An 11,596-nucleotide genomic window follows, 5' to 3' on the forward strand; every position below is an offset into this window, starting at 1 on the left:
AAATCTACTGAATACGTGAGTAAAAAAGTAAACATAATTTGCTGGATATTTTTAATGCATATCCATTTATTTCATGTATTTACAAGTCTATTTTAGTTCTGGTAGTAAAGTTACTTTGCAGTTCCCTTTAAATAAAATGAGGACTTCCTTTTACTTGTCAGTAAATGTTAAGTATGTATAATGGTTGCAAAATTCAACCAAAGAAATGTCTAAGGCCATCATTATGATTAAATTACAGCTATTGAAAAACCGGAACCCAAACTTCAAAGATCACAAGGAAAAAAAAAAATTAATAGTCTTTTGAAATGCCAACCTTTTAAACACTTCAGGATTTCTAAAAACATAGCTATTACCAGTTGGAGAACATTTTAACTGAGAAATCAACATTCCTCTTGCTCATTTAGTGGTCTATTATTCATCTGTATTTTTTGTACTTATTAGGGCATAAGAATTCCTCACAAACCTCAAAGCCTTTGTACATTATAGCTCTCCTCCACCATAAAGGCACCAGTTAGCCCTAATTTTTAAATGGAAGTCTTGAGAACAAAAAGGAACTTTCCTTATTGTTCCATTTTCTCTCCACAGTAAGGGATAACAGCTAAGGCTCTAATGAATCAGCCTTGCGAAAAGAAAGAATTTATACGCACTGTTGCTTTAATCCACTCATGGAGGAGTTTATCAAAAAAGAGATAAAATCAAGATCACTGTTGTTAGTAAGATAGTTGAGACAATCTCTTGCTTTAAATTCAACCTGCTGTTGACATTCCCCATGGGTATCTTCTTAAACATTTAATCAAAGTGAACCCTTAGCCATTTCTCTTGACAGAATACCAGTTAGATAACTCTGAAGGGAAAAGGAACATATGTTGATAAGAAGTGTTATAAAGCCACTCTCAAGCAAGTTTCATGGCAGAAATGACTCATGCTATCTTAATGATACCAGCATCTGCATTCCTTGCTTACAGATGAAGAAATAGAAGGCTAGAGAACTTAAATTTCCATATTCTAACAAATGTTAGAATATGGAAAAAATTATATACATATATATTATACATTCCTCTTGCTCATTTAGTGGTTTATTATTCATCTGTATTTTTGTACTTTTTAGGGAATAATAATTCCTATATCATCCATATATATAGTTCATATATATATACGCTGTGAAGAGCAAGCTACTTTCTATTTTGCCTCCTTAGAGAAGAGTACTTTTCTGCTTTTTAACTATTTGTGATTTCAGTAACTTGATCATAGTATCACACTAAGGTGGTGTTTTGCAAAACATGCGACATTGAGCACTAGTATAAGAATTACCCATTGATGTGCTTTACAAATGCAAAATCCTATGTTGTACAATTCATTAGGTCTGCATATCTGGGGCAATGTGTGGTAACCTGTGTGTAGAAATACACCCTAACGTGCTAGCTATACATTTACAATTCAGAAAAACACTACCGTAAGTAGGGTGGGGATGGAGAGATGAGGCGAAAGCAGATAAAATTTTTGCCAGGCTTTCTTCCCTCAGCACCCCACTAGGGCTGCCAGTGAGTAAAGAAGCAAGTGGGAATCTTCTCTTCTCCAGCTTTGCCATGAAAAAATGAAGTCTTCTCTCTAATAAGAGGAGTTGTCCCTAAGGAGGATATAGCCAATTCCTTTCCCAGATGCATCTATAACAAAATGTCACTATGTGCTTAACTTTGTCTTTGTCAACCAACATTAACTACAAAGGGAACTGCTGTTTTAAAAGTCATAGTTTTGCTTTCCAGGCATAAAGATAACATAGGACTTTGGATAGAGAGAAATAAAGGCTTTTAAAGATGCGGACAGACTGCCAGCTGAGATGTTTCCCCTAAGTAGTATACAGGCAAAGCTCATGTAAGTCCATCATGTTCTTTCTAAAAGATAATTCATAGCACATTACCTACTCTGTATTTGAGAATAGGTTTCCAAGGATTGATAGTGACTTTTGTAGACAGGGAAAAGAAAATGCATTTTCAATTCATCCACCTTATAGTTGTATTGAGAAAAAAGCAGATTTTAAGTTTATACCAAGAAATAAACTGAGGCTGTTATCACGCTCCAAGGAATTTACCTTAATGTAGAAAAGTCGTGAGAATAAAAAATCCACATTGTACCTAATGTAATATCCATTTCACACATCTGCCAGTCGGCTCAGTCTCATTGATGATCCTTTGATGAAAGGATACTTTACCATAAGATAGAGGTCACTAAAAGTGGTATGTTAAAATATTTTATGCCTTAGAGATACATTTCCTTTGTATTAGACACATATTTGACTATATATACATTGTCATGGGATGAGTAGATCTTTGTCTGCACAACCTTTGGGTGCAAACATAGACTTTATTGTTAGCTAGGTAAAAGAGATGTTATTTTTATAAATTATATGTCTACTATTTCTCATCGTATAGAATTTTATATACTCATAATATAGAAAGCTGAAAGTTGATATTACTGGTTCATAAACTCAAAACCTATGATCCAGACATATATGTTTCATGACAAAATTATTTTTAAAATATCACTTTCAGAAAATTTTATATTCATTTAACATTTTTCATCCTGTGAGTTATTTCTTGACAACCAAGGAGTGAGTGCTGAGATCATATAACAGCTTCTTATCTAATACAATACCATTGTATATTGATCAGTAAACACATCAGGAATGGGAATAATGACAAATGTCTAAGTAAGTTGTAAGATCTAAGTACCTATTACATATGTGTATAAAAACTCTTTGTAAGTGAATCCTAGAAGTAGACAAATTATTTGGTGGAAAATCCTATGTTCACATCAGTAAAATATCGCAGGCTAGATATATATTTTGAATTCTAATCTACTGTTTTATGTATTATATATATAAAATATATAAATTTCACAAGAATTCAAACGCAGTGATGCCATTTGCTATGTTTTATTTTGCTAGTAGCTAATTAAATATAACATGCAAATTATCAAAAAGAAACATACATGACTTATAGTGAAAAATAATTCTAGAAAAGTTTCACTAGGTAAGTATGTAAATTCCTAATACTAAAAATACTTCTTTAAGTGCATAAGACTTCATAAATTTTGTCTAGTATTTTGCAAAATTCTTGGTCTCAAAATCTACCACCTATTTTTCAACCAGACAAATTTGAATGTATCAAGATAATTTCTCTCAAGACAGTAAACATCCATATGTGTTTAGTCCATGCTTTGGGGCCCATTAAGGTTTAAGAATTATAAAATTTGGCTGATTTCCATGCAACCAGTCAAAGGCTTTGCACATCATTTGACAGTAGACATAAAAAACACTAAATTTACAAATAAAGCATTGAGTTTGATGTCTATTCGTGTATAAGTGTGTGTCCTTATGATGAAATAGGCCTGCCTTTCATCTTCCCTTTAAAAAAAAATAAATGTTTACAAAACATTTCCCTCAGATTTTAAAATTCATAGAAGTAATAAACAGTAATAAAATATGGATACTATGAAAACTGACACACAGAAAAACATAACCATAAAGTATTGTTGTTCCAGGATACAGATATTAATTAAGAGTAATTTCATTTGCTACACGTAGACATTCATACATATCCGGTGGCAGACTGGTTTCAGAGATGCGATTGCCGTCCAAACGCAAATGCTTGATCTTGGAGTAGGATAATGGTCCCAGGATCTTGCAGAAGCTTTTTACGTCAAACTCTAAAAATTAAAGAATAGACAATATTAATCATTTTTCAGTATACTGGCTCAAAACAATAAAAAAAATTGTGTTTAAAATATTATAAGATAGGACGTGCTCCCATTTAGAAAAGTCATAATATATATATGAACTTGCAACCATGAAAGGCACATTTCAGGCTACTAAAATGGCACAGCAATATTTACTAATCGTGGTAGATCAAGATATTCAATGCAATCTTTCAAATAACTGAACTTATTTATTACTAGAAGTTGTTTTTTAAAAGGCATTCAATAAGTGTGTCATATTATCTAATAACTTTTTTGAAATATTTAGTCCAACCTAGAGAAACATAAATGGATCCTGTTGTTGTATGAACAATCTCATCAATATAAGCACTCTTGGTTTTTGCATCTAAAAATAAGAAGGGTCAACTAGATGATCTATAAAGAATTTTCTAGCAAATACACACCATGACAATGATACAAATTTCAAGGCAAAAAACAAATAATTCCAGCAACCATACACCACAACAATGATCAAAATTCCAAAGCAAAAAACAAATCATGGCATATCAACCATCTGAACATTTGTTTTTTCTTTGTTTGTTTGTTTAGTTTTGTTGATAGTCAAAAAGCTGCCACAAATGAAATAATGATTTACTTTTTAATAGAAACCAAGAGTGTTACTGAATTGGCAGACCTGTGTGTACACAAAACCTATGTTTGCCCATATCTATTTTCCAGTCCTTTATCTTGTTTTCATTTTCAAGTCCTTATCTTGTTTTCATTTTAAAACTCTAGTTAACAAAGGCTTCAGTGGAACCCCAAACACACATACTTTTTAAAATAACTCATCAGTCAATTCCTGGTATTTTTCTTTGGTACCAACATGTGAGAAAGTGAGGAAAGGTGGAAAGAAGATGGGCATAGCCCCATCTTGGAATTTTACCTCTGCCACTTACCAGGTGGGCAGCCTTGGAACACTTATCTGATCTTCCTGTTAGAAACAACACATCTATCTTACCTTGTTATATGAAGACTAAACTAAGTTGTGTAAAGCACTTCTCACAGTACTAGACCATACTATGTCCTTGACTAATTTCCTTTTAATTTTGCTGTCTTTTCCAAATTACTCTACATTAGCAAGACCTCTGATTAAGCTAATGCTTAGAGTTGCAAGCTTGATATAGAAAACAATTTATTTTGGCTATATACTTCCCCAATATTATAAAATAAATAAGGGGAACTTTTTCTATTTTAAGCAAATGTGAAATGTTGGTGTGGATGATTACTACCTGGCAAAATAACCTAAACTGAGGACATAAGTGAAAAGACAACTGTCAAAGATAAGGAAGAAAGAAAGGAAATGATTATGTTACTTTTTCAAGTGACCACTACGTGCTGGGCACTGTGGTTGCTGTCTCAGCTGGGCACTGACAGGCCATTGGCCTTTCTCCCACAGACCTCTTTTCCCATCTTCCACACCAGCTCTTCCATCCTTTACTCAGACAATATATACCTCCAAATGTGGCTGCATCTGTATCCCTCCTTCTTGTTTCAGAGAAAGAAGTAGCCCCGCTCCTGCAGATAATCTCTACCCACCAAATCTAATGTATTCCGTCATCCCTCAGACATTTTTAATTCCTTTAGCATTTTGGTCTGTCCTTCCTCCTAACCACACATATTTAAAATGAGGAATCACATATTGCCACATAGTGAATTTTCCATTGTAAACAACAATGGGGGTTAGCTATGTTAGCCTGACTGTGTATTGTGTGACAGTCAAACAGCACCAGCCCCTACCCTGGCTGCCTTTCAGAAACAAAAAAGAACATGTGGTGCTTCAGAGTTGGCAAGCACGGTCTCCTGTATGAGAGTGTTTAACCCTACTAGGAGTTACATGAAACTGGCAGAATTAACAAATATCATATACATATGGTATATTAAAATATTTTCTGAGAGCAATACCTTCATTTGGTATGGCCAGGAAACCAATTTTCATCATATATAGATGTTCTGTTTCAATAGATTATTTGGCAGACATGATTACTTTATATGTGAATCAGTGTTTATACGTGAATTAGTGTTTTTATATGTGTATATGTGAATCAGTGTTTCATTTAGAAAAATCTTATTGGTGAATCTTTGTTTTTCTCCTCTGCCAAGCTCTGCCAAAGATTAATGGCAGAATTATCCTGGTGGGAAATGGTAAATTTCAATTTCTCATTGGAATCTGTACTACTTAAAGGGCAGAATTGTACCTAAGACAAAAAAGCTCTGTAATACTATCTCTTTAAAAAAAAAAAAAGTTAGAAGGCCCGACCATATTCCTTTTCTCCTTAATCTTCTTCACAGTCCTCATCAGAGCACTGTGAAGGCCACACACCATAACAGAGATAACAGAGGCAGATGATGGTCATGACAGCAGAGTTACATGTTGAGTTCTGGATAGTTGATGTCAGGGAAGGCCATGAGTCTATATGAGGGTGGGCATGGTGGCTCATGTCTGTAATCCCAGTACTTCGGGAAGCCAAGGCAGATGGATCATTTGAGGTCAGGAGTTCAAGACCAGCGTGGCTAACATGGTGAAACCCCATCTCTACTAAAAATACAAAAATTGGCTGGGTGGTGGTGGCCTGAGGTGGGAGAATTGCTTGAGCTGGCGAGGTGGAGGTTGCAATGAGCTGAGATTGCACAACCACACTACAGTCTGGATGACAGAGTGAGACTCTGTCAAGAAAGAAAGAAGTCGAAAGGAAGGAAGGAAAGCAGGCAGGCAGGCAGGAAGGAAGGAAGGAAGGAGAGAGGGATAGAAGGAAGGAAGGAGAAAGAAAGAGAGAGAGAGAAAGAAAAAGAAAGAAAGAGAGAGAAAGAAAGAAAGAAAGAGAAAGAAAAGAGAGAGAAAGAGAGAAAGAAAGAAGGAAAGAAAGGATATTGGATATATGATTAAGCTAGAATTATTCTTTGTTTGAAGTAGAGGGATATTTTGTTGGATTTTTAATTTTTGTACTATTTTTATTATTATTATTATTTTTCTGAGACAGGGTCTTTCTCTGCACCCAGGATGGAGTGCAGTGGTGTGATCTTCACTCACTGCAACCTCCACCTCCCATGTTCAAGCAATTCTCCTGCCTCAGCCTCCTGGGTAGTTGGTATTACAGGTGCCCACCACCACACCCAGCTAATTTTTGTATTTTTAGAGGAGAGGGGGTTTTACCATGTTGGCCAGGATGGTCTCAAACTTCTGACTTTGTGATCCACCCGCTTCTGCCTCCCAAAGTGCTGGGATTACAGGCCTGAGCCACTGTGCCCGGCTGACATTTTATTTGTTTAATGAAGCCAGATGCAGTATGTGTATTGCACAGTTCAGTCATCTAAACACCTAAGGACATATCAAACACAGGAACAGCTTTTTACTTACTCTCAAGTTCATTGACCTCCAAGTAATAGTTTTCAAGGTTTTCATTGACATTTGGTATGTTTTTCAGCTTGTTATAGGACAGATCCAGCTCAACCAGGGATGACACATTGAAAGAATTTCCAGGTATTCCACCATCAGCCAGCTCATTGTGAGATAAACGCAGATACTGCAGTGCATTAAAACGCTTGAAATACTCATCAGGAATGTTGCTGATCTTATTGTTGTCTAAGTAGAGAGTTAGAAGAGAGACAGGGAGACCAGAAGGCAGTTTGGTCATCTGATTGAAGCTCAAGTCAAGGTATTCGAGGGATTTAAGACCTTTAAAAGCAGCTGAAACAGCATCCTCTTTCAGCCGATTGTGCTGGAGATGAATGAAGGTCAGGTTCACCAGTCCTTCAAAAGAGCCCAGCTTTGTGATCTTGTTATGAGTGAGCTGCAGATCCTCCAGAGATTTGGGAAGTGGGCCCACAGACTCTGTCAGGTTGTTGTAGTTTATGTGCAGCTTCTTCAGTTGTTTCAATTTAGAGAAAACTCTCCCTTTTATCTTGGAGTTTTCTAGAAGGTTGTGATCTAGAATGAGCCACTGCAGATCAGTGACATTCTCAAAGGCCTTTTCATCAATATGGTCAATCTGGTTATTCCTAAGGTAAAGATACTTGATTCCAGGAGGCACCATAGGCACACTTTTCAATTTCAGCTCATCACAGTACATGGCACTTGGGTAGCTTTCAGGGCAGTTACATTCTGGTGCACAGTTTGGTGATGATTGCCCATAAATTGATAAGGGAAAATCATAATCATAGTACTGGCCACTGGTGCCACCAATCAATGCCAAGAAGAGAGTAAATGCACTTAGACTCATTTTTGGCAAATGGTTTGAATCCTAAATAAAGATGAAACATTTATTAATATAAAATAATATACTTACAAGAAAATACAATTTTCAACACTAAATGCATTAGAAAATGTGCATTTTTGTTATTTTATAGCTATTTTAGTGCCCTAATGGCGTCTTTTACATTTTCAGTTAGGTATGAGGACAAAGGTGTACCTTTACAAACTGTGGGGTGAGCAGGTTTCAGGTTAGATTGCATACACGTGCGCCCCCTTCTGGGAGAGCCAGGCATAATTGTTCCAGTCAATCTCCAGGTTCTTCCTTAATGAAATGCCTTCCTGTAAGAGGTTTCTGGGTGGTGCTCACTGACCACTGTATTGGACTACTGCTTCAGATCATCTCTCAAAAAACGAGAATGAGAAGACAATCGTAAACTGTATACTCCACCCTACCATTCGACATCATTAAAATGACTCATGAAGAAGATCCTTACGGGAATATGGGCAACCTGTGGTTTTGCTTGCATGTGGGAGGGAAATGGAAGGTACATTCCTTTAAAAGTGTCTGGTTATTGCTGGTTCTGAGGAAGGAGAACAGAATTCCTGGTGCTGGTGTGCATGCATACTAATTCAAGTTGTGCTTAATGTTCCACACTTTTTAAAGCACATTGCAAAACTGAGTTCTGAAACTAATTTCATAGTTATTTATTAAATTAAATGTTAGTAATATTTAATAATTACTAATGTTTACTTATCAGGAAAATGTCACACATTCTAAGACTTTCTCAATCTGGAAAGAGATTCAACAGGTATAGAAAGATAGTATTTTCCAAGTTTTAAATTAGAGTTTATAATATCTCTCAATTACTCACAAGCTCTCTACCTTCTTCATGCCAAAAGTGAAGATGCCATGGTTTGCTTATATGGCTTTTAGTGGCCTCACAGGATGGAGATGGGAGAGAGGTGGGATGTATTTAAAGTTTGGATTTAACATTGGCATCAGGAGCTATCTAGGAAATTATTCATTTGAGAATATGAATTTAAAATAATGTGTAACAGTTATCTTGCCATGGGAACATGTTTCTAAGGTGAGATTCAAAAAAGTAAAGTTCAATGTCTTAAGGAAGCACAGGGTTAGCAATTTAGATAAGGGGAAATTATGATACAAGAGTTAGACTTTTATAGAGTGAAGAGTTGTAGCTGAGTCACACTTGGTAGCCCTTGGAGAGAAATCATTAATGTGAAGAAAGATCTACATTCTAACAGATAACTTAGAATATTGTATCTTCCTATGAAAGTATGATTACAAGCTTTTGAATCAAGTAGGATCTTTGGGGTTAGAAACTGAAAATGTCTTCTATTTGCTTTAATTTGAAATTATAAGGCACTTATTTCAGATCAGATGGAACATTATAAAACAGTTGTTAGAAATACTTGGATTGCTGACATAATGTAACATCCAGCCAGTTCTCAGTAAATTACTCTCTAAGATTGTAATGGGGGGCATTTAATTTTGTTGACAGAACTTGGCCATAATAATAATTGCATAGCACTAATAAGAATGTGATGACATATTTCAAGAGTTATTTATAAGTTATAGAATGTTAATATTATAAAGATTTGTCTTGCTTCATTAATAAGCTATTTTCAATTTAGTATACACCAAAATATTCATGGTAGCTATAATGTGAGTATAAATAGTAATGAAAAAATGCTTCCATATTTTTTGGCAAAGTGAAAACAAGGATGCTGAATTCAACGAGAGTTTGTAACCATATAATGACTCCACTATGAGGCAAAATCAGACTGCACTTCCCTCCGTTTTTTCAAATACCTGTGGCTATAGAAAAAATGCTGTTTTCGAAAACTAAATCATTTCCCAGAATTTCTTTTAAAACTCATTCCTTAAGGCATATATCCAAGAAACAAATATTTTAAATTAACAAAACAGAAATAATCCATGGAGTCTCTAAATCTTTTGACTCACGTTTTGTAACATGGAATGTTTATTGTAAATTATAACAAACTGTCACAATATATTTATTGAAATGTATTTTGAATGACAATTAAAATGACTTTTCTTTGCCCCAATATTAGGGTCCAATACTAACGTGTATACTAATTAGGATACACTACAAACATTTTAATTTCTATATATTTTTTCACTGTGTTTACTTAACTATTTTCTCATTCTAACCTTGAAACCTTTTATAACTCCCCTTGCCATGCAAAACAACATATATTGTATAAAATCTCAAGTCTATAAATCATGGAAAACATATTAAACAAAATGTGAAAGTAAATGCTCAAAACTGTGGATTTGCTGTTGAATAGCAATTGGCAAAATTGCTCTGGAATTTTTCCTGTTCCTGTTACAAAAAAAACACTGTCCCAAACAGCTAGCATCCCCAGTGCGATAGTTAAAACAGCACTTACCTTGCTGTCTTGACACTGCTTTTGTTAATTCTTAAAGCAGATGCACTATGGACAAGAATCCACCAATATATGCTGTAAACTCTGTCAGGACGGAACTGGCTGCCAGATTCTGAGTGATACAAGAACTGAAGGGGGGTGGGGAGACCCAGCCCAGTCACGCCAGTCTCTGAATGGAGTTATGTCATTGTGGGGATCTTGTGGTGTGGCATGTGAACACTGCTCTCTAACGAAATGCAGGTGAACGTGGGGAGGAAGGACAGCCCAGCTCTCTCCCTATGGAATGGGAGAGAGATACGTGTTAAGCTAGCTCAAACACCGTAGCTTTTAACCAAGAACTGAGTCCTGCTTCAAATAAGGAAGCTCACTGTGAGAACATTTCTCTTACAAGCCTCTTTACATCTGTGGCTGTGGCAACAGTTAAGTGCAATGTGCTCAGCCAACTATAATGTTCATCTAAAGAGCTCATAAATCATAAGCAGGACAAATAATTTCAGGAAAACGCAAATGAAGAGACTCAGAGGAATTGAATCCCTTTGCCCATCACTTTTGAAATCAATATTGATTTACTTGGACTAAATTTTTTGGCCATGAGGGTAACTTTTATTAGTTTTGAAAGTATGAAATGTGCTTCATATATACTCGGATACACATGATAGCAACATTTTGAGTTGACTTCTAATGCTAAGGAGACTCATTTTATTTTATTCAGGTCTGGAACCAATCAGCAAAGTTTTGTCTGTTTCTTATTTTGTGAATTTCATTTAGGAATTCACCCAAAACCTTACTTGGGAATAGCATTCTATACCTTTATGCCAAAAAACATGAAAGAACAGAGAAAAAAATATATGCTAAAAATATCACAAGGCAATAATCTTTCATTCTCTCATTGCATGCTAGGAATTTTTTTTTCTAAGTTAAAAGTTATTCAAAGTTATAATCTCCCAAAGGCCTGGCTTGATATATCTTTCATTATCGGTTCCTGATGCATGGTTTCAGCAAATGAGAGATGTACTTAAATCCTTGTCTGTTTCATTTTGTGATTTTATCAGATGTATTTATGAGATTTTTCCCCAAAATGTTCACTTCCTCATGTTTATAAGAACTTTTAGAACAAGACATTTTAGTATAAGTTGTCACATTGTTATTTTTGTCTTTAAAAATAACTATATCACACTTTAGCAATGAGACTTGAGAAAAATTAACTCCATGACTAATACT

The 11,596-nt window shown here is 35.3% G+C and overlaps 1 protein-coding gene across 1 annotated transcript; it reads right to left on the bottom strand.

The window, feature by feature from the left end:
• Positions 1-2,916: 2,916 nt before the first annotated feature.
• On the bottom strand, positions 2,917-10,812 carry LUM (lumican). The gene is made up of 3 exons (XM_017548607.1): positions 10,379-10,812; positions 7,109-7,991; positions 2,917-3,705 (listed from the first exon to the last, which is right to left on the bottom strand). The coding sequence occupies exons 2-3, from the start codon at positions 7,968-7,970 to the stop codon at positions 3,551-3,553; spliced, it is 1,017 nt and encodes a 338-aa protein (XP_017404096.1). The 5' UTR covers positions 7,971-7,991; positions 10,379-10,812; the 3' UTR covers positions 2,917-3,550.
• Positions 10,813-11,596: the final 784 nt, after the last annotated feature.

The sequence above is a fragment of the Cebus imitator genome, unplaced genomic scaffold (genome assembly GCF_001604975.1).
Source record: "Cebus imitator isolate Cc_AM_T3 unplaced genomic scaffold, Cebus_imitator-1.0 Scaffold212, whole genome shotgun sequence".
Lineage (NCBI taxonomy): Eukaryota > Metazoa > Chordata > Mammalia > Primates > Cebidae > Cebus > Cebus imitator.

Bases quoted from the DNA above. Each gene is read 5' to 3' on its own strand.
- LUM (XM_017548607.1), bottom strand. From the start codon at position 7,970: ATGAGTCTAAGTGCATTTACTCTCTTCTTGGCATTGATTGGTGGCACC. The intron at 3,706-7,108 runs GTAAGTAAAAAG...TTTAATTTTTAG, and splicing joins GGAGGTCAATGAACTTGAGA to AGTTTGACGTAAAAAGCTTC.